We start from the raw sequence: 23,497 nt of genomic DNA on the forward strand, positions 1-23,497 counted from the left end.
TGTCTTCTCTCTCCTCCCCAAATAAATAACACTCTAGTTTGCCTAGCAGGTTTGAGGTTTTGATCACACAAGGTTACAAAAATTCCAGGCTCAGCCTTGCTAATAATTCGAAGGTGTTGTTTTTTCTTTCTTTTTCTTTCTTTTTTTTTCTTTTTTTTCTCTCCGTACTAAAAAAACAATGGGGGTTATAGCCCTTAGGACCTAGTAGAATCTGGCTCTAAGGAAGGAATGTAATCGATTCTTGATGTGCAAGGGAGAATGCTATCTCTTCCCACTTAGTGGGGAAGAAAGGAGCTATATCAGAGATGATGGAAAAAGCTGATGGCATTGAATGAGATTTGCTTAATTTTATTTTATGAGGTGGTCAACATAAATAAGAAATGAATGGAGGGAAGTGTTGCTTAAATGAGAGGCCTTTGTGAACACAGCAGCAGGTGGCTGAGGAAGTGGAAGGGCAATACAAAGGAGCAAATCCGTCTATAATACAAAACCAGCATTAGCAGTTAAGTCTGGAAGGCTTAGGAAGCAAGAGACTCCCAATGGAGATACATATTCTTGTTCTGTATTTGCCTTGCTATTCCTGCACACAGAACCCAGAGAGCGGGGAGCAACTTAGAGTATCCAGGAACCTCAAGTTTTGATTGCTTTTTCCTGGGGGATTCTGCTTTCAAAGAGCACTTAAAAAAAACCAAATCAGAAAACAGAAGCGGGCTTGGAAACAGATGTGCGTTCTTGATGCCGGAGCTGCAGTGCTGTTACCCTGACTGGAGCAGCAGCATAGGCTGATCTCTCCTAGAGAGCAGGTTGACACTGGGGTTTCTGATGAACGAACATTGACTGAGGCAGTGTCTCAGTGAGGGCAGGAAGGGAAGTCCCAGCTTGCTTGTATGTCAGGAGCAATACTAGGAAGAAGCTTTGCCATGTGAGAGCAGTGACCTGCCTAAGTAACCCTCAGTGATTTGTTATTTAAGTGGAGGCTGTGAGGCATCTAGAGAATAGCTTCCCTTTTAGAAGATGTTGTGGTGCTGGATAAACACCAATATGCTCCACACAGATGTTGGCCAATTCCTTGCAGGGATTGGCCAGCATAAGAAAGGGATTTGCAAAAGCAGCTCTGTGTGTGTTGTTTCACATCTGCTATGAAAATAAATTGATTTTGGTGGGCTGGCTGGGCTGTACAGAAGAGTTCATTTCTGTCTTTGCTCACTTGCAGAAATATGTACGTCATCTTTTTGGTGTTTTGTTTTTAAGCCCACAGAATTTGGATCCATGCTTTTAAGATTTTGAATGCTTCTTCCATTATGTTGAGAACGATTGAAGGTTTATGTGTGGCATGCTCATAACTGTGGGTTGTAGGAGAAGGGACAGGGACAACTTGGAACATTTTCATTTAACATTACGATGTCTTTAAAACTAAGAAGAAAAGTCTCCAGTGGCTTACTTCCTTCACCAGTAGTTATGGCATTTGATCTGCGCTCACTTTCTAATTAGGTATTCCTTGCCAGAAAGGATTTAATGGAAAAATAGTGTATGAAAGTATGACTATAGATGTCAGCACAGTGTTAATTCACATCCGCCAGTGCTTGGGAGCAAGGGAGATGAAGTGGAACAGGAGCCAGAGGGGGTTGGGACATAGGACTTTTTGCCAGGAAAAAGCGGCGGGTCACAGTAGTAGGGGACTCTACTTTGAAAGAGACAGAAGCACTTGTCCGTCAGCCTGACCCAGTCTCAAGGGAGGTGTGTTGCCTACCAGGGGCGTGGATCAGGGATGTTGCAGAGAGGCTGCCTGCTCTAGTAAGTCCCACAGACTATTACCCACTTCTAGTGATACATGTGGGTGCTAGGGGTATAGATAGTAGTAGCCTGGGGAACATAAGGAAAGACTACAGAGCCCTGGGAGAGGTGGTTAGGGGCTCTGGAGCTCAGATTGTCTTTTCATCAATTCTCCAGGATACTGGGGAGGACCTAAAAAAAGCTAGGAGGATTTGCCAGGTTAATAAATGGTTAAAAGGGTGGTGTCATAGTCAGGGGTTTGGGTGTCTTGGACACGGGACCCAAGTCTGTAGGCCTGGTCTAGTGGGGGCTGGTGGAGCTGGTCTAAGGGGAAGAGCAGTTTTGGTAGGAGGCTTGTCAGACTGGTCAAGGAGGCTTTAAACTAGATGTGTTGGGGGAGGGGGGCATCATTCCATCCCAACACATGCAGTCAGATGCCAGCACCTATAATAAATGCTCGGAGCAATGCAGAGATATTCCAGGCGCTCCAGCCAACGAGCCAGCTTCAGTTGGAGCTGGGCTCAGATGCCTCTATACAAACGCCCGTAGCATGGGGAACAAATAAGAGGAATTAGAGATGTGTGCACATCTACGGGGGTATGATATAATAGGCATTGCAGAAACATGGTGGGATGGCTTCTGTGACTGGAGTGTTGGAATGGAAGGTTACAGGCTCTTTAGGAAAGACAGGCCTGGCAGGCGGGGAGGAGTTGTTGCCCTTTATGTTAGGGATAGGCTGGAGAGTATGGAACTCTGTCTGGGGACAGGTGAGCAGTCAACAGAGAGCTTGTGGGTCAGGGTTAAAGGGAAAACAGCTATGGGAGACATTACTGTGGGGTTCTGTTACAGACTGCCTGATCAAGGAGAACCTGCGGATGAAGTGCTCTATAGACAGATAGGAAAAGCCTCTTGCTCACAGGCCCTTGTCCCTAAAGCTTTGCTGTTTTCAATGACGATTAACAAAACATATGCAACGTAACATGATGAGAATTTGATGGGAAACTTGACATGAGCCGGCAGTGTGCGCTTGCAGCCCAGAAAGCCAACCGTATCCTGGGCTGCATCAAAAGGAGCGTGACCAGCAGGTCGAAGGAGGTGATCCTGCCCCTCTACTCTGCTCTCGTGAGACCTCACTTGGAGTATTGTGTGCAGTTCTGGTGTCCTCAACATAAAAAGGACATGGAACTGTTGGAGCAAGTCCAGAGAAGGGCCACGAGGATGATCAGGGGACTGGAGCACCTCCTGTATGAAGAGAGGCTGAGAAAGTTGGGGCTGTTCCGCCTGGAGAAGAGAAGGCTGCGTGGAGACCTCATAGCAGCCTTCCAGTATCTGAAGGGCGTCTATAGGGATGCTGGAGAGGGACTCTTCATTAGGGACTGTAGTGACAGGACAAGGGGTAATGGGTTAAAACTTAAACAGGGGAAGTTTGGATTGGATATGAGGAGGAAGTTCTTTCCTGTGAGGGTGGTGAAGCACTGGAATGGGTTGCCCAGGGCAGTTGTGAATGCTCCATCCCTGGCGGTGTTCAAGGCCAGGTTGGACGAGGCCTTGGCTGGTATGATTTAGTGTGAGGTGTCCCTGCCCATGGCAGGGGGTTTGTAACTAGATGATCTTAAGGTCCTTTCCAACCCTAACGATTCTATGATTCTATGATTCTAGGATTAGAGGCCAAAGGGAGAGTCAATAGAATGCTTAAGGTAATGTTTTACTAACATAGTAATAAAGAAGTTTGAGTATGTTTTTTCGTCTGTAAACTCTAGCCCTATCCTGCATGCTCTTACCTACTTACAGATTGATTTTCTTAGAGGGGAAAGGTGTAAATTACTGTTTTCATATCAGGCTGGTTTATAATTTCATGATATGATGATAGAGTATATTTAGTCCATAATAAGTAACTGGAAAAGTTCCCATTTAAATAAGGCTGTGAATTTTGACTGCTGCTCAAAGACAGAAGTAGTGCTTCCCTTCCAAACTGGCTGCCCACCAAGCCAGAGCAAGTATTTCCTGAGTGCAGGAACTGGGAGTCAGCTTTCCTGAGTATTTTACTCTGTGACTGATAACGCTCTGCTATCTTAGGTTAATCATATATATCATCTGTGCTTTTGGCTTATCCATGTCTCAGGCTGGCACTGGAACCTATGTCCTGTTTCCCTTTGCTGCATCCTACACATTCCCAGACTTCCCTGACTCCTTGCTGTTATCTGACCCTGACCTACCCTAAGCTCCACTGCTCCCCACCCTTCTTCCTACAGTTTTGAGACACTGCCACACCTCAGAGGTTAGTGTTCTCTTGGCGTTTCACTGAAGTGACAAGATGAGGCTTGTATTAGTATGAATTCTTCAAGTCTACAACTGCTGTTTCTAAGGATATGTGCTTGGAGACAAGGATTAGCTGCCAGATAAAACTGGAGCTCGGCTGGGTCAGTGTTGGTTAGGAGTGTGTCCAACTGTATGCTATTCAGTTGATAGTCACAGAATAAAGATCTGCACCTGTACCTGGAAACACTGTGGCTGCTTTCAAAAGAATCATAGAATCACAGAATAGTTAGGGTTGGAAAGGACCTTAAGATCATCTAGTTCCAAGCCCCCTGCCATGGGAAGGGACACCTCACACTAAACCATGTCACCCAAGGCTTTGCCCAACCTGGCCTTGAACACTGCCAGGGATGGAGCATTCACAACTTCCCTGGGCAACCCATTTCAGTGCTTCACCACCCTCACAGGAAAGAACTTCCTCCTCATATCCAATCCAAACTTGCCCTGTTTAAGTTTTAACCCATTACCCCTTGTCCTATCACTACAGTCCCTAATGAAGAGTCCCTCTCCAGCATCCCTATAGACCCCCTTCAGATACTGGAAGGCTGCTATGAGGTCTCCACGCAGCCTTCTCTTCTCCAGGCTGAACAGCCCCAACTTTCTCAGCCTATCTTCATACGGGAGGTGCTCCAGTCCCCTGATCATCCTCATGGCCCTCCTCTGGACTTGCTCCAACAGTTCCATGTCCTTTTTATGTTGAGGACACCAGAACTGCACACAATACTCCAGGTGAGGTCTCACAAGAGCAGAGTAGAGGGGCAGGATCACCTCCTTCGCCCTGCTGGTCACGCTCCTTTTGATGCAGCCCAGGATACGGTTGGCTTTCTGGGCTGCAAGCACACACTGAAGCCGGCTCATGTTCATTTTCTCATAGACGAACACCCCCAAGTCCTTCTCCACAGGGCTGCTCTGAATCTCTTCTCTGCCCAGCCTGTAGCTGTGCCTGGGATTGCTCCGACCCAGGTGTAGGGCCTTGCACTTGGCATGGTTAAACTTCATGAGGTTGGCATCAGCCCACCTCACAAGCGTGTCGAGGTCCCTCTGGATGGCATTCCTTCCCTCCAGCGTATCAGCTGAACCACACAGCTTGGTGTCATTGGCAAACTTGCTGAGGGTGCACTCAATCCCACTGTCCATGTCAGCGACAAAGATGTTAAACAAGACCGGTCCCAATCAGGCATAGGCTTTTATTCCAGACAGGTTTTCCAAATCATGGAAGATTTAACTCTGGTGTAATAATAAAAAGATCTGTTCTGAACCCTACTGTGAAGTCTGTGCACTTCTATAAGAGAAAGAATATAGCTAGGAAATATGAAGCTTCAGTCAGTGAGGTCTCAAGCTATAAATGTCCCAGTCTGTGGTTACAGAATGGGAGGCTATTGTTTCTGTTGTCACAATGCCCAGAAGCCTCTGTAGCAATCCTTAATGTGAAGTGCTCGGCGCTTTGCAAATGGAAGGACATGCTTTGCAGTGGTTGTTCCCATGTCACTAATTTAAGTTTACCTTGCAGGTGCATTCTGTATAATTATACCTGCAGACTCAAGGAACTGATGTTTGGGCCTGTTTTTTTGTATAGCAGAAATATCTATTGTCTTTGTCTTCCACTCCACTACTTAATATGACCCAGATTTTTATCACCAACAACCATTTTTAATTTTTTTTTAATGTGATCCCACTGTGTAGTTGTTTAAAAATCTTTGTTATATGACATCTCTGCTGCTAGGTCCAAAATGAGAAATACAAGCTACCTTCTCCTTTTATAAGCTGAGTTATGTTCTTACAGTGATTAAATCTTCCAAGGTCTTTCAGCTTTTATTGGTTCATGTGTTGGCAGCCTGCAAGAAGCATGGGGAAGATGACCTGCAGGTTGTGTAGCAGTGGTGTGATGGATAGCTACCAGTCAGCAGTGCCTGTCTAGTGATCCTTGCCTGATCTCAGAGTACAGCATACTAAGGGTATGTTTGAGGAGATGGACAAAGCATCTCTCCTGAAAGGCTGTGAGAGAAGACACATGATGCTCCTGTTTGCAAACCTATTTCCATGGCCTGTTTCCTGTTCCTCTCGCACCCCAGCAGCTGTGCAGCATGGTGTAGGCCATGAGGGGTGCTGAGCAATTACGCTTGGCTGCACAAGTAGTTGGGCAGAGGTTGCAGTAGTGTTTCTGTGTTGCTGAGGATCACGCTCTGACTTTGTGCACTGTTTAGCTCGGAGTTGTGTTTCTGGCTTGCTCTGCACATACAACTCCCTGGAAGCTTTCCCTGGGGGTACAGTGGTTTGTAAACACTTCTTCGTCACCCTGGAGTTAATACAGGCAACACAGGTAATAAATCCACCTTTTTGCACAGATGACTGTTTTGGTTTTTACACTTATTTGTTGATGAAATGCTCTGTTTTCTTAAAACTGGGAAGTTGTGGGTTTGTAAGAGTTGTTAGGAAGTTTAAGCAGTTGGAGAGTGCCATGGAGTGCATAATGTATCCTGCATGTGGTAAGAGGATTAGGGATGTTGATATTCACAGTATAAAGAATTTATTGAGTTTTCCAGCCATGGGGCTATTTTGAGTTCAGACAGCCTGTGGCGCTGGTCATTTCTAAGGGCAGGCAGAGCAAGGGTGGAAAAAGGCAGTCTAACAACAGGGGCAGGAGAAAAAGAGCAAAAAGAAAACAGAGTACAGAGTGATACTGTGCATGTGTAAAGGAGCCCTGGCCCTAGCATGGACTGCAAATACATGACCTCTGCTTGTATCTTAGGTGTCCTAGGAAAGTATGTAGGCTTTCATCAGCCCCTAAGCCTAATGCACCAGTGAAGAACATGTGGCTTGTAACTGCTTGTCCCAAGGTTTCTGAGGGTGTTGGAGAATAACATGGAAAATATAAAGTGAGTAAATGGTAAGTTTAAAAGCAGCTGTGAAAATGCAGATGTGTTACAATCTTCGCTGATAAAGGTGGTGTAGCCTTCAAGTGATGGTGCCTGTGACTGAAGTGTTGATTATTATGATCTGTAAAATGATGAGATGCCCTTTGCCTCTTAGTCTGGGGCGATGGCAGCAGAGAAACCTTGTTTTACTGGGCAGTTTCTGAAGCTCACCTGGAAATCCATGTGCATGCTTTCTTACAGAAACCTCCCATGGAGCTCGTGGCACCAGCCTCCTTGGGTAGATTCTGGGTTTTGAGCTCTTCTAGCTGGGCTGCAGCAGGAGCACCCTGCTTATCATCCTCTGCCAAGTGGATGCAGCAGTAGGTGCTTAGTTCTGTTCATGGGAAGTAGAACTGAATGGGGACTTTGGTGACTATGTGCTTACCCTAACAACTGTTCTGTGTTCTCCAGGAAGAGGCTGTAGCTGTTGGGAAGCAATTGCAGAGACCGCTACTGTAGCTACATGTTAGCACGTGTAGGATGGAGATGAAACATTAGGAGGTTCTGTACTGAAATGAATGTTCTGGCATGAAAAGGTTGTCTGTAATGCTTTACTGAATTGTCTGGATTTCCAATTAATATATTCTTTCTTTTGATTATTTAAAAAAATAATTTTGAACAAAGCAGAAAACCATTTCCTCAGAGACTTGCTCAAAAATAAGAGGTTCAGTTTTCAGTGGCGTATGCGTGTGTGCTGCATGTAAATGCAGGAGTTGATGTGGAGGCTTTCAGGATCTCATTAGTTGGGTCACTTGCATATTGACTTTTATCTACAAAAGACAAATTAGATGTCCTGATGATTTGCCTGGGAAATATACTAGACTGTTTTCCCTTCTTCAAATGCAAAAGCATAGAATCATAGAATGAATTGGGCTGGAAGGGACCAGGGTCCTGACATCAAATATTGCTAATGCTTGTACAGGAAGATATTTATTTTAAATTGCTGGAAAGAAGTAAATTGCATGCAGGTAATTGTGTTTGTGAATAGTGTGCACTAGAACAGACCAGGAGCCTGGGAGAGAGAAAGATGTGATGGTGGATCGTATATGCAAGTTTCCACTGCAGAGTGTATCTGTCTCCCCATGGGGCCATCCCAAAGCAGCCCTCTGGGATTTAGTTACAAAGGTCACCCTGCTGGAATGGAAGTTGCACCGACATGAAACTATGCAGGCTGCTTTGTAGATTTATTTCATTAATGCGCACAGCTGTAACTGCTCCTACCCAGAACTGTATTACAGATGATATATAGAATCACAGAATAGTTAGGGTTGGAAAGGACCTTAAGATCATCTAGTTCCAAGCCCCCTGCCATGGGAAGGGACACCTCACACTAAACCATGTCACCCAAGGCTTCGTCCAACCTGGCCTTGAACACCACCAGGGATGGAGCATTTACCACTTCTTTGGGCAACCCATTCCAGTGCCTCCCCACCCTCACAGGAAAGAACTTCTTCCTTATGTCTAACCTGAACTTCCCCTGTTTAAGTTTTAACCCGTTACCTCTTGTCCTGTCACTACAGTCCCTAATGAAGAGTCCCTCCCCAGCATCCCTATAGGCCCCCTTCAGATACTGGAAGGCTGCTATGAGGTCTCCACTCAGCCTTCTCTTCTCCAGGCTGAACAGCCCCGACTTTCTCAGCCTCTCTTCATACGGGAGGTGCTCCAGTTCCCTGAACATCCTCGTGGCCCTCCTCTGGACTTGTTCCAACAGTTCCATGTCCTTTTTATGTTGAGGACACCGGAACTGTGCATGAAAAAGACATATGAAGCCAGCATGTTGATGATTGTCTCTAACCTGCTAGTATACTCAGTGTCAGCTGGATGGCCAGCAGCAGCCAGTTAGCTTTGATGGCTGAGCATAATAGAATGTTAATAGAAAACTGCAGTGGCAGAAGCAAGTGCAATGAACTGCTGCAGCAGGAGTTCCCCTGATTAGGGACAAGCATGTTCAATCCCACAGTCAAATGAATAATGTGCAAAGCATTATGTAAGCTGACATGGTACAGTTTCAGCATTGACTGCTGATTTAAGGTGTTTGGATTTTTTAAATTATTTTGACCGTAAGACCTTGCATTTGGGAAGGTTCTGATTGATGTTGATAATGCTGATTGATAGGCTGTAAGATCTCACCATAGCAATGAAGGAAGTGTACAATGAAAGGTGTAAGCCTTACCTGCAGTGGGATTTTTACTTTTTCTCCTTCAGTTGCCACAGCTTGAAGACTTTGTAGCTTTTAAACATGATGGTAGACATAAGGAAATAATCTCTTAAGCGGGTTTTGACTGTAGCTTTAAGCTACAACAAACCACACTTCCTTGGAAGACCGGCACAACATCTATCGCATTCTCATTCTTAGACCTGTGCTGTCGGTGGTACAGCATGCAGTTGGTTAATGAGAATGGTGTGAAATCTGCCTGGTTCATCCCCTGAAAATGTCCAGAAATGTTAACTATTTTCTTACACTGTTACCATATATGGTAACTGGGTGAGTGATAGCCAAAATTCTCTACCCTTGGCATTCCAGTCTTGGTGTCCTGCTGAAGTTCTTCACCTTTTCCAGGCTGAACTGCCAGCCTGGCGCACAGCAGCATGAGGCAGGAGGAATGAGCAGGGTGCCTTGGCTATCACCCTGGGCCTTGGGAGGCCGCTGTTGCATTGAGTGGGAAGGCTGTCTTGTGTTGTGTAGGAACCAGGTGCGTTACTTGTCCCTGACCTATGCCAGGTGGGCATGCTAGACTTGTCTCACACGGGTTTTACTGTAATGCTGAAGAAAGTTAGATGAGTATCTGGACCCAGTACACAGCAGGGAAAACAGCTGAATTGCAGGAAGTTCCTTAGTTTACTAAACACTGTGCTTAATTTTACCATTTAGTTTAAATTTTACTGTTTAGTTTACTAAATAAGTTCTTTATTTAACTTGTCATAGCTCAGCACTATCCGGTGTAGAGACCAGGGGTTCTTTTGACCAGGGTCAACACAGAGCAGCTGTGTGCTGGTTTTCAGTCCTTTACCATTTGTCCTTGGGTTGCTTTTGGACGCAGCTGTTAATTCTCTCTGTGGATAGAAGTCAGACTGCAAATGTGTGGATCACTATTGTTGAGGCTGTGAGGAGAATAATCCTTTTTAATGCTGGTGAGGGAAGAGAAAGTGCCATTTCATGGAAGTTGTCTGCAACAATTTTTGTGACTACAGTTATTATGTGCAGATGTTGGAGGCATTGTCAAAGGCTTACTTATAGAGGTTGGAAAAGTGCAGTCAGATCACACTTTGCTAAACAGCTTGGAATAAACTTCAGTGAAACCAACTGCAGAGCAAGAGTGTGTGCTGCTGAGTGCCCCGGCAAGGGTGCAAAGTAAACTTCTGGGGAAAGTGACCTAGTAGGAACTTACCCAGAAGTATGGGCTGCTGAGAGAGCCCTTAACAGTCTGAGAACCATCTTTAGAAGGACCGTGTCCGATTTCTTCTTTCTTGCATAAGAAACTTAATATCGTGTCTGTTTGGGAGTTGTTGCTTTTTTTTATTGTATCCTCTTAGTTTAGCTCTGAGCTCCAAGTAACTCCACACTATGGATCATGTTTTGATCATCTATATAGAATTCTTGTATGAAGCAGTCCAAAAGGAAGATATGATTCATCTACCAAAATAAGAAATGCGAACATCTACTTGCCTGAAATATTGGCAACAATATTACCACAGCTGGTACCTTTGACTTAACAAACGAGACTTGTCCCTAAAGCTTTGCTGTTTTCAATGAAGATTAACAAAACATATGCAACATAGCATGATGAGAATTTGATGGGAAACTTCACATGAGCCAGCAGTGCGTGGTCACAGCCCAGAAAGCCAACCGTATCCTGGGCTGCATCAAAAGGAGTGTGACCAGCAGGTCGAAGGAGGTGATCCTGCCCCTCTACTCTGCACTCATGAGACCTCACCTGGAGTATTGTGTGCAGTTCTGGTGTCCTCAACATAAAAAAGACATGGAACTGTTGGAACAAGTCCAGAGAAGGGCCACGAGGATGATCAGGGGACTGGAGCACCTCCTGTATGAAGAGAGGCTGAGAAAGTTGGGGCTGTTCAGCCTGGAGAAGAGAAGGCTGCATGGAGACCTCATAGCAGCCTTCCAGTGTCTGAAGGAGGGCTATAGGAATGCTGGGGATGGACTCTTCATTAGGGACTGTAGTGATAGGACAAGGGGTAACGGGTTAAAACTTAAACAGGGGAAGTTCAGGTTAGACATAAGGAAGAAGTTCTTTCCTGTGAGGGTGGGGAGGCACTGGAATGGGTTGCCCAAAGAAGTGGTAAATGCTCCATCCCTGGCAGTGTTCAAGGCCAGGTTGGACGAGGCCTTGGGTGACATGGTTTAGTGTGAGGTGTCCCTTCCCATATCAGGGGGGCTGGAACTTAAGGTCCTTTCCACCCCTAATTATTCTATGATTCTATAATTCTATAATATCGTACATTAAAGACTTGGGTATTTGCTTGCCAGTTCCTACAGGAGAGTAATATCTGAAACAAACCGGAATAAAACACAGAAGAGAACAATTATGTGCACTTGATTCAGGCTGTCAAGGCTTGTCATAAGGCCGTCAAACTGACTATGGTTTGAGAATAGTCTGATGTACATTTCTTCCAGGTCATCACAAATACAGCTGATTTTCTGGCAAGCTAGATAGGCTCCAGTGCTTCTAAAGCTTACGTGAGAGAACCTGGTGTGAAACAGAATTCTGAAAAATCTCACTTGGGAAATATTAAAACATTGGGTTTTGATTTTGTTGCTATTTTTTGAGGTGTTTGTGTTGGTCTCTGTTCATTGAGAAAGATGAAAATGATTTAAACTTCCTGTCATTTTTCATCAGTTGACACTTTTCCATCATGATTTTTTTGATGAGTGTGTATTTTCTGACAGAAATCTTCCATTAGCATTTTTTTATGTTCTCTAAATAAGACCCCGAAATCATACCTGTCAGAAAGGTAACTTCTCAGGAATATAAACCAGCCTCTAATTGCTTGGATTTTGGAAGAAGGAATTAATTGGTTTTTCAGACTGTGGTCATTGACAGCTGTGTCATATGTCAGAGTAGAAAATACTTCCCAATTGCCAAAAACCCAACAGGCTCTGGATAGATTTTTCTTGGGTGTCAGTATTTAACACACATAAATGTGCTATCCTCGTGCATGACTACAGATTGTACAAAGAGGACAATAAAATGACTTCTGAATCCTTAAACTGATGCTTCTACCATTCCTGTGCCTGATTGAGGAATACTGGGTTCTGCCCAGTTGCTGATGAAGTTAAATTAATTTCAAAATCAACCATCGTTTAGCTTTGTAAAAGGTTTCCTTCCAAACCATGCAATTTGGTAATAACTGGGCCTACCAACATAACATGATGTTTTATGTCAAGAACCTTGGTTACACTTTGAATGAGAGCACTAAGTCTTTTGCACAGCAGAGCCAAAGGAGAACTTTCTTCCACTGCATTTTGTTCTTACAAATCTGATTTATCCTGCCCAAATGACAATGCTTCTGACCTCCTTAAGATTTGTATGTTATGTTGGAAACACCAAGATTACAGTAGGTTTTGAAACTTTCCATCTTTATTCTGAGTCTGTAAACTCTGAGCTACTAAGAAATGGCTTGGTAATCAGAACAGGAGAAATGGAAAAGGATAAATTAACTTACTGAAAATGTGCTCAAATTAATTAGTCCTGCAGAATCAGTTAAGTAAGGAAAAAGCAGTTAATTCACTCGGAGTTCTTATTTTTTTTTCCTTATGTGCTGTTCAGTAAGGAAGGCTAGAAACAGTGGTGGGATTGGAGCAGGGGGAAGAACATGGCTGGTGGGAACACATCCGAGAAAGAAGACCAGAGATTTTAGGAGGACATGCGGGGGCTGGTTGAAGGATGGTCACAGGGAAGTTTCATGTGAATTTTTTCTTAATCTTTCTGTTTTTTCTGCAATGTGGATGTTTGCTGAGACATTGAATGTGCAGCTTGCTCTCTCACTAGGCATTGGACCCAGCAAGGCTGCTGCAGTTTGCTGAGCTGAGTTGAGCCAAAATGGGCTCTGCAATGCGCTCAGTCTGAGGGCGAGGTGCCAGCCTCCTTTCCACAATCCTGTCTCCAGTATGGAAGCACAAATGGCTTTCTCTGCTTAGCTTCTTCATTTATTTTGAGTCTATTATTACAGTTTAAATAGCTGTGGCACTTGGGGAGATGTTTCTTCTGAGTGCAAAGCAGAAAATGGAACCAACCTGGTCAAAACAGGATCTAGTAGCAGTAGCGACTTGCAAGATAATTGCTGCTGGGTGCCTGTGTAAGTTTTTTGCTGGTGAGAAGGAAGGAGCATTTGTATGTGCCTGTTTTATCATAATCGAGGAAGTTTATGTATTTTCCATGTTCTGCAAGGTCACTTAAAACAAGTTCAAAGTGCTAGTGCTGGTTTGTGTGAAGCCCAGGCATTCAACAGAGCTCTGTCCTTGCCTGGGTATGCACAGAACCTTGGCTCTAGCTACATGTTTGGAAACTCCAAGATTGCTTTCGTGCTCTGATGCTGTAACTTATACTGGGAGGCTAATTGATTTTTAAAGTAAAAAAAGAAAACTCCCTATATAAATAAATATATTCTCCATGCACACACTTTAGACCAGAGGAGAGAGAAACATATGAATTTTACGCGCACTCACGGTTGTATTCAGCAGAAGGCTAGTCAAAGCCACTATTCTATTTGACTGAGTAAAGCTTTGACAGGTAAGCAGCGCATGTATGGAACAATGAACCCTTTGCATATCAGTATTTTCTGAGTAAGTGCCATTTAAGTCCTTAAAAAGTACAAATTCACTATTTAAGTTTCTTATGCGGTTGTCTCTATATATGGGATATATCTGTATACTTAGTTATATTTAAATAATTTATTTTAGGCTAGTCATTATGCAAAACCCAATTCATGCAAAAATTAGTTCTCTTCCTACAGAAATTCAGTGTCACTCTTGTTTTATTGTGCATTAGTAAATTATGAATCAGTTATGCTCACTTTGCCAATTGAGGCTGGTTTTTAAGACATTGAGATTATACAGGGGCTTTCAGAATTATATTTAGTCAACAATTAAGTTGACGTTTGAGTCAGAAAGTGATTCAGCTCACTTTTTAAGAGCTGTGTGGGCTCTGCATGGCCGATGGGATACAAATCTTACATTTATTTCAGGAAGGAGAGCAGATAAGGGGATTCTGTGTGGCTGGAGCAGGACTGCTGGGTAAGTAAGGATTGTCCTATCCAGTATACCTGACAGTTTTCCATAATCACTTTTCAAGGTAAACTTGTGCAGCTACTGAAAATCGAATTACATCAAAGGTTCCTTTTTGTGCCTCTGACTGCTCTTGACTTCCTAAAGATGGAGTCCAGCACAGTCCACCACTATCTATTGTCCATATCCGCCTGTCTCAAAACCAGCATATTCCGTTTCGTAAGTCTTAATGCTTTATGAATGCATCTTGTTTGCTGTAGGCAAGATTTAAAATCTTATCCCTACTCCCAGCTTCTGCTTCTAAAGGCAAGAATTTGAGAACTACCTCTACGCTCTACCTGGAAGGTTGCCTGGGCACTGGAGTTGAATTAAACATCTACTCAAGATTTCATGTATAACTAGGAATATATACAGTCTGTGCTGTGTGTTATGAGAAAGCTGTCTCTACTGTAGAATGTCAGAACTTGCAGGGAAGAAGGAAATGATGTACTGTAAGGTATTCATACAGGATCTTTCATAGAGCATTTTATAACAGTCTGGTGGGTGCTAGCAGAATATAAATCTTCTGATCAAAAGAAGAGAACTCTTTGTTAAGGTGCTTTATTATTGCAATAGCAGTTAAGTTTAAGTAATGATATCTATTCTAGCCCCATAGTTTTCACTCGATAATGAAATTGTTTTCTCATTTAAGATGACATTTTCTGCTCTGTCCTTACCGGAAAATGGTTTGTGATCTCAACTCTGGTCTTGTTATATAGAGCAGTGTGCTTTCAATTGAACTGTTTCACTCTCAGTTTTTTTATCTCTCAAGTTAAAATTAGGAAGTAACCTTTAAATATATGTTTCTTTCCCCACTGAACTGTTTGCTTTTTTGGCATTCTTTGCAGTCTGAAGGTTCACTGTTTCAATATCTTGGTGCTATTTGAGCTTTCCTTCTAATAGTTGAGTCCACCAGAGCTCACCCAAAACATTAAGGTTTAAAAGCGAGTCCAACCACAGTGTTAGTGTAGTTTCATGCAAAATTTCTGTATGCTATAGTTGCTGCTGCAAGTAAGGTTGTGAACTGAGCTACAGGGGTCCTGGGGAATGTGACCTGACCAACACGGTAGTGGATTTTTGCAGAGCCAGATTGTAGAATGGCAAATCTCATGCTCTGATTCAGGTGGGAGAGCTGACACTGAGATCCTGGCAGCCACATAGTGCAAGGAAGATTCACTCTTCTTAGGCAAAACTTCAAGTGAGAAGCTGTGTGCTTGCCTGCATTTGATCAGGAAGAGTGTTTTTCAGACAGTCCCAAGGCTGAAGGCACAGTGGTTTTTGGATCCAACTTTTCATGTGGAGTTATAATCATGACACTATCTTTTGCACATGGGTATAGAATTGCTGTTTAGCACTGCCCTGTCCATTGGGCTTGTCCATGCTGCCCTTCTCAGGTATATTGATTTTCACTGCTTCTGTGGGAGAACAGAGGATACGTCTCCCACCCCCTTTCCCATGGAATAGTTGAAACTGGCAGAGAAGGTGCAAGATCAGTGAAAAGCTAGGGTAATGACAGCACGGGACTGCAAGGTTTGTTACATTATGGGAGGAAGAGGACCAGTGTATGCATCGTAATGCTAAAATTATTCCCTGTGATGTGGGACAGTGATACGAGCCACATGGTGTCTGACTTGTTCTGGGACTATGCTCTCTTTGGGATGTCAGAGTGCAGACACAAAGAACTCAAAAGCACATAGGCATGATCTGCATGGTTCTGTGAGTGAAGAGAAGCAGATTGAAAGTCACAGGATTAATGACAATGAACTGGTCAGGAATTAGAGGTGCAAAAGAAAATGTGGGATGAGGTTCTAGTGCCCAGGAATCATGTCAGCTGGGATGGGGGCAGTAATCTCTCTCTGGAGGGCTCAGACACCTTTCTTCTGGGCCGTTTTGAGGAAGGCACTGTTCTGACATGCATATGTACAAATAAAAAAGTATCCCCCCAAAAGGCCAGAACAGCTGCTGAGTGTCCAGATGGTGTGTAAGTGGTAAAATTAAATGCATGCTACCTCACGGACCTGCGTGCTACAGAGTGAGCAGAGGAACAAACTGTTCAGTGTGTTGTATTTCTATCATTTAGGAGGAAGACAGAGAAGGGGGGGGGGGGGGGGATTTCTTGATGAGACCTGTCAGCCGGTGGGTACACTTTCAAAGGAGTTAGCTGACATTCCATCACTTTGGCCTTGTTTTCTGGAATGGGTTGCCCAGGGAGGTTGTGAGTGCTCCATCCCTGGCGGTGTTCAAGGCCAGGTTGGATGAAGCCTTGAGTGTCATGGTTTAGTGTGAGGTGTCCCTGCCCGTGGCAGGGGGTTGGAACTAGATGATCTTAAGGTATGTTCCAACCCTAACTATTCTATGATTCTATAATCTTGCTTTAAATTGCTGATGTTAGACATGATGTTGGTGATGATCAGGAGTGAGCTTACCTTCCCTTCTTGCTTTTGTCCTAGGTCCAACCCGAAAAATGCCCTTAACAGCCAGTGCCATGGACTTTTTTCAACTCTTTGTCCCTGACAATGTACTAAAGAATATGGTGGTCCAAACCAACATGTATGCTAAGAAGTACCAGGAGAGGTTCGGTAGTGACGATGCCTGGATTGATGTCACCTTGACGGAAATGAAAGCCTTCTTAGGCTACATGATATCAACCAGCATCCACCACTGTGAGTCTGTTCTCAGCATCTGGAGCAGCGGCTTCTACAGCAACAAGAGCATTGCACTTATCATGACACAAACACGGTTTGAGAAGATCCTGAAGTACTTCCACATTGTGGCCTTCCGTTCGAGCCAGACAACACATGGCCTCTACAAAATCCAGCCTTTTCTGGACTCTCTGCAGAGTGGCTTTGACTCTGCTTTTAGGCCTTCGCAAGCCCAGGTGAGAGTTAACCCATTGGCAAGGAATATCTAACCTATGTGCTTTAGGTTGTCTTGCTAAGACTGAAAGTTCAGAGCTCGCCTACCCGAAGAAAGAGGTGAGGCTTCAACAATGTGAAGCTATGCTGTAGTGCCTCCATGAAACATGAGAAAAAGCAGCACTGTCCTATGCGAGTATTCAGGTACCTGGCATGTTTTGGTAAGAATGATGAACTCTCAGCTGGGGCTGTTTGCTTTGGTGGTCTCAACAAGCCTGGACACTTCTTGGTGAGGTTGGCACCACTAGGTTTTGCTATCCTGAGGACGGGAAGTTGCAGGCTGCTCCTCTGAGGGAGAATGGAAAGGGCAGAGCTGGTACAAATGGGCTGGAAGGAAAGCCTGTCACTGCTCCTGATGCAGGCTGAGGGTTGGATGCAGGAGCTGAGTTTGCTAGGAGTGATCATCCCTGACCTTAGCAGTCAATGCCTGTGGTATGGTCCAGCACCATAGCCTTCCCCTCACGGTAGGGAAAAGGGAAAATAAGCAGCAGGGCAGGTGCCTTTGCTTGCTGCAGTTGGCAGCTGCCCTCAGCAGCACTGCCTGTGCCTTGTATCAGTCCTGGTTTTTCATGATGGGTAATGCTCCTATGGAAAAACTTACTGAGGTATGGCCTTGCAACCAGAGTGCCAGGGAACTGGAAATACTTCTAGATTACCAAGAATAAACGCAAACATTGACTCCAAGGAATTTTCATTTCCAAGTACAATTAGGGGTCAGAAGGATGCCATTCTCTAGGGAGACTGTTCCTTAGACTGGGCAGATAATGTAAGGAACTAAATATAGAAACTTATGTAGGCGGTGATTGTCTGACTACAGGTGTACAGTTGATCAATTTTTTATTTTTAAAGTGCAAAGAAATCTTTTCTTAATATTCTCAGGCACAATTTAAACTTTGTTCCAGTATAAATGATCTCCTTTTGGAGCTGTTGCTGCTGGTCACGTTCAGAAGTCTGGAATGAAAAAAGGAATAAGCGTGAAATACATTACTGCTTGAAATAATTTTTCCATCGACTCCATTACCAGAATATAAAGATTTCACTTAGACATTTGGAAAGGGTGTTGTGTCCATCATCCTCTTTTTATTTCTACTTCCCCTCTGAGGCATCATATTTTTGCCCACTGCACAAAATTAATGAAGATGCATCACATCCATTGAAGTGTGCCTAGAATAAATTGGGAATGATTACAGTTTTTTTCTGTTTCATAGACAATAGCAATCATATCTGTGTAATTGAGGACAACACAGTTGTCTAAGAAGCTGTTATGGTAGAGAAGGAGGGAGGGAGGAATGTTCTCACTAAGCCATGCCAGCAAGGTGCATTTCTATCAAGACAAAACAATATTGTGAGAGGCACAATATTGTTGGGACTGAGCTCTCATAAAGATGTGAAATCTAATCCTTATGGCCACTGTCTTCAATCGGCAGAAGATAAAGGCTTCAGAAATGTGATCGTTGTGTCTAATGTAAATGCTTATAATGGTGTGCTGTGGGACCTGCTGTGAGTGCAAATCCATTAAAGGATAAAATTTGATTTGCATGTATATCCTTTCTCCCTTCCTCCCTCCCGAGCAAGGTTTGAGAACTGAATTGACAAAATCGTAGCATCCTTTTGCAATGGCCAAACATCTAAATCTCCACAAGCAAAATGTATGCTTGTGCTGGGCTTGGTAAGGTGATGCTACTTTAAATTAAAAAAAAATAAAAGGAGGGGAAAGAGGTAGTGACAGCCCAGTTCTCTTCCTCCCCTCTACTTCTCTGCTTCCTTGTCAGTGTTTACATCAGTGATTCCTATACAGCACATTTCAGTGGTACTGAGAGGAGCAAAAGCACTAAAATGCAGCTTCAAAAATAACTGTGAGAAAGAAAGAGGTTTTGAATCTGTCGTTAATAATACTCTAGTGTAGCATCATCCCCAGCACTACTGGGGGATGATCCAGGCCTAATGTCCTCCTGGGTGCCATCAGGCAGGGCTGCATACTTCCTCTCGCAAGAGGCATGGACCCCGTCTGGTCAAAACAGCAGGAAAGGTTTCTCCCTGGAAATTGTCTTGAGTACAGATTAGTGGACTGCAGTAAACATCAGACCTGGAAGGTCAGGCCCAGTGAGAAATAGTTAAAAAATAATAACCCAGTTGCACAGAAACAAGGGGAAAAGACAAGGGAAAGACCCATTCAGAGGAGCCCTCGGTTGTGCAGCCTCTGAAAGCATTTTGGGAAGAGGGGCCCAGGTTTCTGTAATCAGTGATACCTAGAATCCCACGTTCAAAATGGATTTGTTCCTTAAGGTACATCTGTGTCTGAAACATGAGACTTGTGGTATCCGGGTGGCTTGTGCCTGAGCCGAAATCTATGCTTAAGCTTTAGGTTAACATCTTGTAAGTGGCATCAAGCAGAGGAATAACTGGGCTCTTTGCTGTTGAATGCAACAAAGTGGCTAGGGCTTGTAGATAGACTTGTTACTGACTATCCTCCGCTGGCAGTGTGGGTTTACAGAGCATGGGTTAGTAAGATGCCATGTTTAACTGGCCTTTATGGACAGAGCAGAAAGTCTGCATCCAGCAGATAATGCAACATCTGCCTTCACATTTATTTCTTCTGCAGAGTGGATCTTTTCTTTCTGGAGAACTAGAAAAGATTCAAGTGGAAAGAAACCATTTAGGGTTCTTTTCTCATGTGTAACCCTCCCCCCCCCTCCCCCGCGAAAAAAAATGACATGCAGAAATGACACCATAGCTTCTATGAAAGGAAACAGAGGGAGAGAGAGAACTATGCCAATATACCAAAACAGAGAAAACGGTCTAGTGAATTGTAATTATTTTGCTAAATATACTGAGCAAACAAAAGGAAATAATTACTCTCCAGCTTGTGAAGGTATTGAAAGCTCAGAACATTATAATTGTATATCAGAGCACTCGCTTCAATTTGCAAAGTAAAAATGTCCTGACCTGGATTGGGTAGGAATGACAGGAATATTCTCTGCATCCTATCCCTTCATGACATCTTCTGTATAAATTACTGCTGCTTCTGCCTGAGCAACAAGATGTGGGGTTTTGGGTCTGTACCTGGAACTGGTGTTGTCTCTTTGCTGCTTAGCTTTGTAGACGTGTTGTTGTCTTACAAGTGGAAGCCTGGAGACAGGGAGGAGGCCCTGCCTGAGCTCAGGAGTTGTGCTGCAACAGATTCAAGGGTACTCACCTGCCAAGGGTATACGCTCAATTCCAGAAACCAGAGGAGCTCAGGAAAATAACATCAGTGCTCAAATATCCTTCTGTGCCTGCTGAGTAGTTATATGCTTGTCAGCAGGATGCGACTAGGCAGGACTGCTGTCTTTGGCTCTCCCTGACTTGCGTGGGAGAGGTCAGGAGCACAACTCCGGGAACTTTCCTCTTCATTCTCCTTCCAAAGTACCTTCTCTTTGGCATCTTAGAACCAAACAGTTCTGCATCTGCCCAGTGAAATATCATGTGGGAACAGCTGGCTTAAGTCCTTACCTCAGGCAGGAGTGAACTCCCTGGCAAAAAGAGAGACATAACTCCAACCTCTTGATCTAAGCGCATGATGCTAAAGTTCAGCCATTTAATAGGGGGCTGATTTGTGACTTACTCTCAGTGGTACCAGAGTATAGCTCAGCAGTTTCATCATCGTTCTTCCAAATCAACTCACATCATTAGGCAACAGCTTCTCTGAAAACATACAGGTGCAGAACCAGGCTGATCAACTCATAGGTCTTTTGTGTCCTCATGATTAGATGTAGTTTGGTATTGGGCATTTCTGAATTAGAAGACTGGTTCAAGTCTACATCTCAGTTTTCTTGTTGTCAAAATGATTCTTTGTGAGTAAGGGTGTTGAGCCAAATCAGGACTGTTCCGTCTTAGGGATTCTGAGAGTGTAATACAAATACGTAAGTATTCAGAGGATATCAGCCAAGTAAAAGACATGGAGCAAGCTGAAGAGCAATAAGAATATTGTATAGCCAGGTAAATTGCTGATGTCCCACAGCTGTTGGCCAGTTGATCCTCTGGTGAAGCCAGTTTTTAGGGAGAGTTTGACAGCAAAAAATGATGAACCTTTATGGCTATTTTTAAATTGCCTAATGGTAATGGAGTGCTGTAAAAAACGTTTTTTTTTTTTCTTGTTTTTTCTTTAAAGGAAGTTGATTAAAGACTGAACAAATGGGCAGAGGAGCATGAAATCATGGCTCCATCAGAATTGAGAGTTAACTTTTGAATTATGGGAAAGAGGATCAGTGATATGTGGATAGGCCAAACAGGACTTTGAAAGTGAAGAGAAAGAGTATGTCTGACATATTTGAGAAGCTCTATCAGAGAAATCAAGAAAAGTGGTGTGGCCAGTGTGATGGACAAGGAGAATAGCTTTCCAGCTATTTTATCTGTAGAGCAAGGTTGCCTTATGTTGAAGCCAGAAGGAAAACTGCTGTGGGAATGCTGTGGGCTTGGATGAAAACATGACTGGGTGAGTGGGTTGTTACTCTAAAATGAGTAACATTGTGGAGCTGTTACTCAGAAAGCATGAAAAATACAGGCACTGACTGGCTCAGAAGACCTTGCGAGGAGTTGAAGGTAAAGGCTAACATGCAGATTCACTGGCCAGTGAGATCTGCAGCAGGAGAGGGATGTCTGCAGTGACCAAAAAAGGAGTTAAGGGGTTACCTTAAGGAGAGGAAGATGCTCTCAAGCACAGCATAGTAGAGTCAGAACTGACAGCTAGATATGCAAGTTGAGATGTCAGATACTAGCAGAGAATTCAGTTTAGACAGGAGGAGCATTGGAGCAAAGAGGCAGAAGGACAAGCTACTGTTGCAGAAGCAATGGCTGAATCTGTGCATAGAGGTGCAGATACCCAGGGGATTCTGTTTGCAACTGGATGGTGCCCACCAAAAGCCAGAGACAAAGCAAGCTGAGGCAGTTTCTCCAGGAGACAGGCTGAACAGACAGCCTCTATTGGGGATGACAATGGAGCTAAGAGAAGATGAGATATCTCAAACACATCTTGGTGCATTATCTGAGTAAAGGGAGTCTAGGAAGTCCAAGTACAAAAGAGTTACTGGCTCTGGACTTTGTCTACAAGCTTATTTGGGCTGTGGTGAGACCAGGATGGGTAGAATTGTGGAGTGGAAGGAGCTTTGGAGATGATCTAAAATGGAGAAAGGCAGTCCTGACAGTGGCTAGCTGTTTCGTTCAGTGAATGAAAGATGTTGTGGGATGGAGCAATTGCTGGAGTCCTATCTTGGAGTCTTGCTCTCCAACACTTAGAATGCATGTACATATTGAGGGGAAAACAAAGAGTGAAAGCTTGGCAAGAATATCTAGCAGAGATGAGGATGGCTATAAAGAAGAGAGGGAAAGAAAACGAGCCATAAAACCAGTGGCATAGCTGTGGGGGAGTGAAGCAGCTAGATGAGGAGCTGCTTAGATCTGAACAAAACTGGGGACTTTAGAAAAGAAAATGGGGATAATTCTATGTAGAAATCTGCAAGATATCTTGCATCAAAGGAAGTGAAAATAAGAGGGGAGGGCTTGGGAAGTGAGTCAAGATGGTGAAGAGGCAGCAAGGAATACGTGTAGGAGTCAATTAAGCGTGAAAGTAGATTTCTATCAAAGAAGATGAGAAGCAGGAAAGAATATGCCATGGGGATAGTATGCTCACTACTGGAAAAGCAGGTATTGCAGCAACAGCAAGAATGGGAAATGGGGAAGGAGCAAATAACCACTCTGCATGGTAATTTGGCGAAGAGGTGGATTTGAGGTTACAGGAAGAGCAAGGACACTGAGAATAGAGGAAGGTGAACAAGCTAATAGGAACAGCCAGTGGCAACAAGGCTAACTCTTGCCATAAGAAAACCATGTCGATGCCAGAAGCAACAAATTGCCCCCTTTGAAAATGAGTTGGGGATCAGCTCTTCTAGCAGGAGGCACAACCCATGCAGTACCTTGCTTGCAAAGTCCTTTACAGTTGTTGAAGCAGTGATTGCACATGAAGGGGGTGATAACACTTCTCTCTACCCTCTTGGGAGAAAACAAGGGCAAGCTCTAGTGTTTTCATTTCGGTTTCCCTGCCTGTCCGCATTTCCCCTTAGCAGCAACAGCAAATCTTGTCCTGCTCTGTTTCCATTTTTGTTCCCTCTTCCCAGCAGTTCAGTAGGGACTTCAGTGGAGCATTAGTCATCTTACAGAGAAATGGGAATGACTTAAACATTTGGGATAGTGTAAAGGTGGGGAAGCTCTGGGTTCTTGAGGAAGGCAGTGCTGAGCATGTGCAGGGAGAAGAGGAA

At 44.0% G+C, this 23,497-nt stretch overlaps 1 protein-coding gene across 2 annotated transcripts in view; it reads left to right on the plus strand.

Moving 5' to 3' along the window:
* Positions 1–23,497, plus strand: part of PGBD5 (piggyBac transposable element derived 5) — a 65,933-nt gene that overhangs the window by 15,825 nt on the left and 26,611 nt on the right. For both annotated transcript variants that reach the window (XM_057407017.1, XM_057407018.1), the window contains exon 2: positions 16,740–17,167. In XM_057407017.1, the coding sequence (XP_057263000.1) occupies positions 16,740–17,167 (428 nt within the window). The remainder of the gene's footprint in view (positions 1–16,739; positions 17,168–23,497) is intronic.

Source organism: Pezoporus wallicus, unplaced genomic scaffold (assembly GCF_028554395.1).
Source record: "Pezoporus wallicus isolate ANWC-B61680 ecotype Strahan unplaced genomic scaffold, APGP_CSIRO_Pwel_v1 scaffold_6362, whole genome shotgun sequence".
Lineage (NCBI taxonomy): Eukaryota > Metazoa > Chordata > Aves > Psittaciformes > Psittacidae > Pezoporus > Pezoporus wallicus.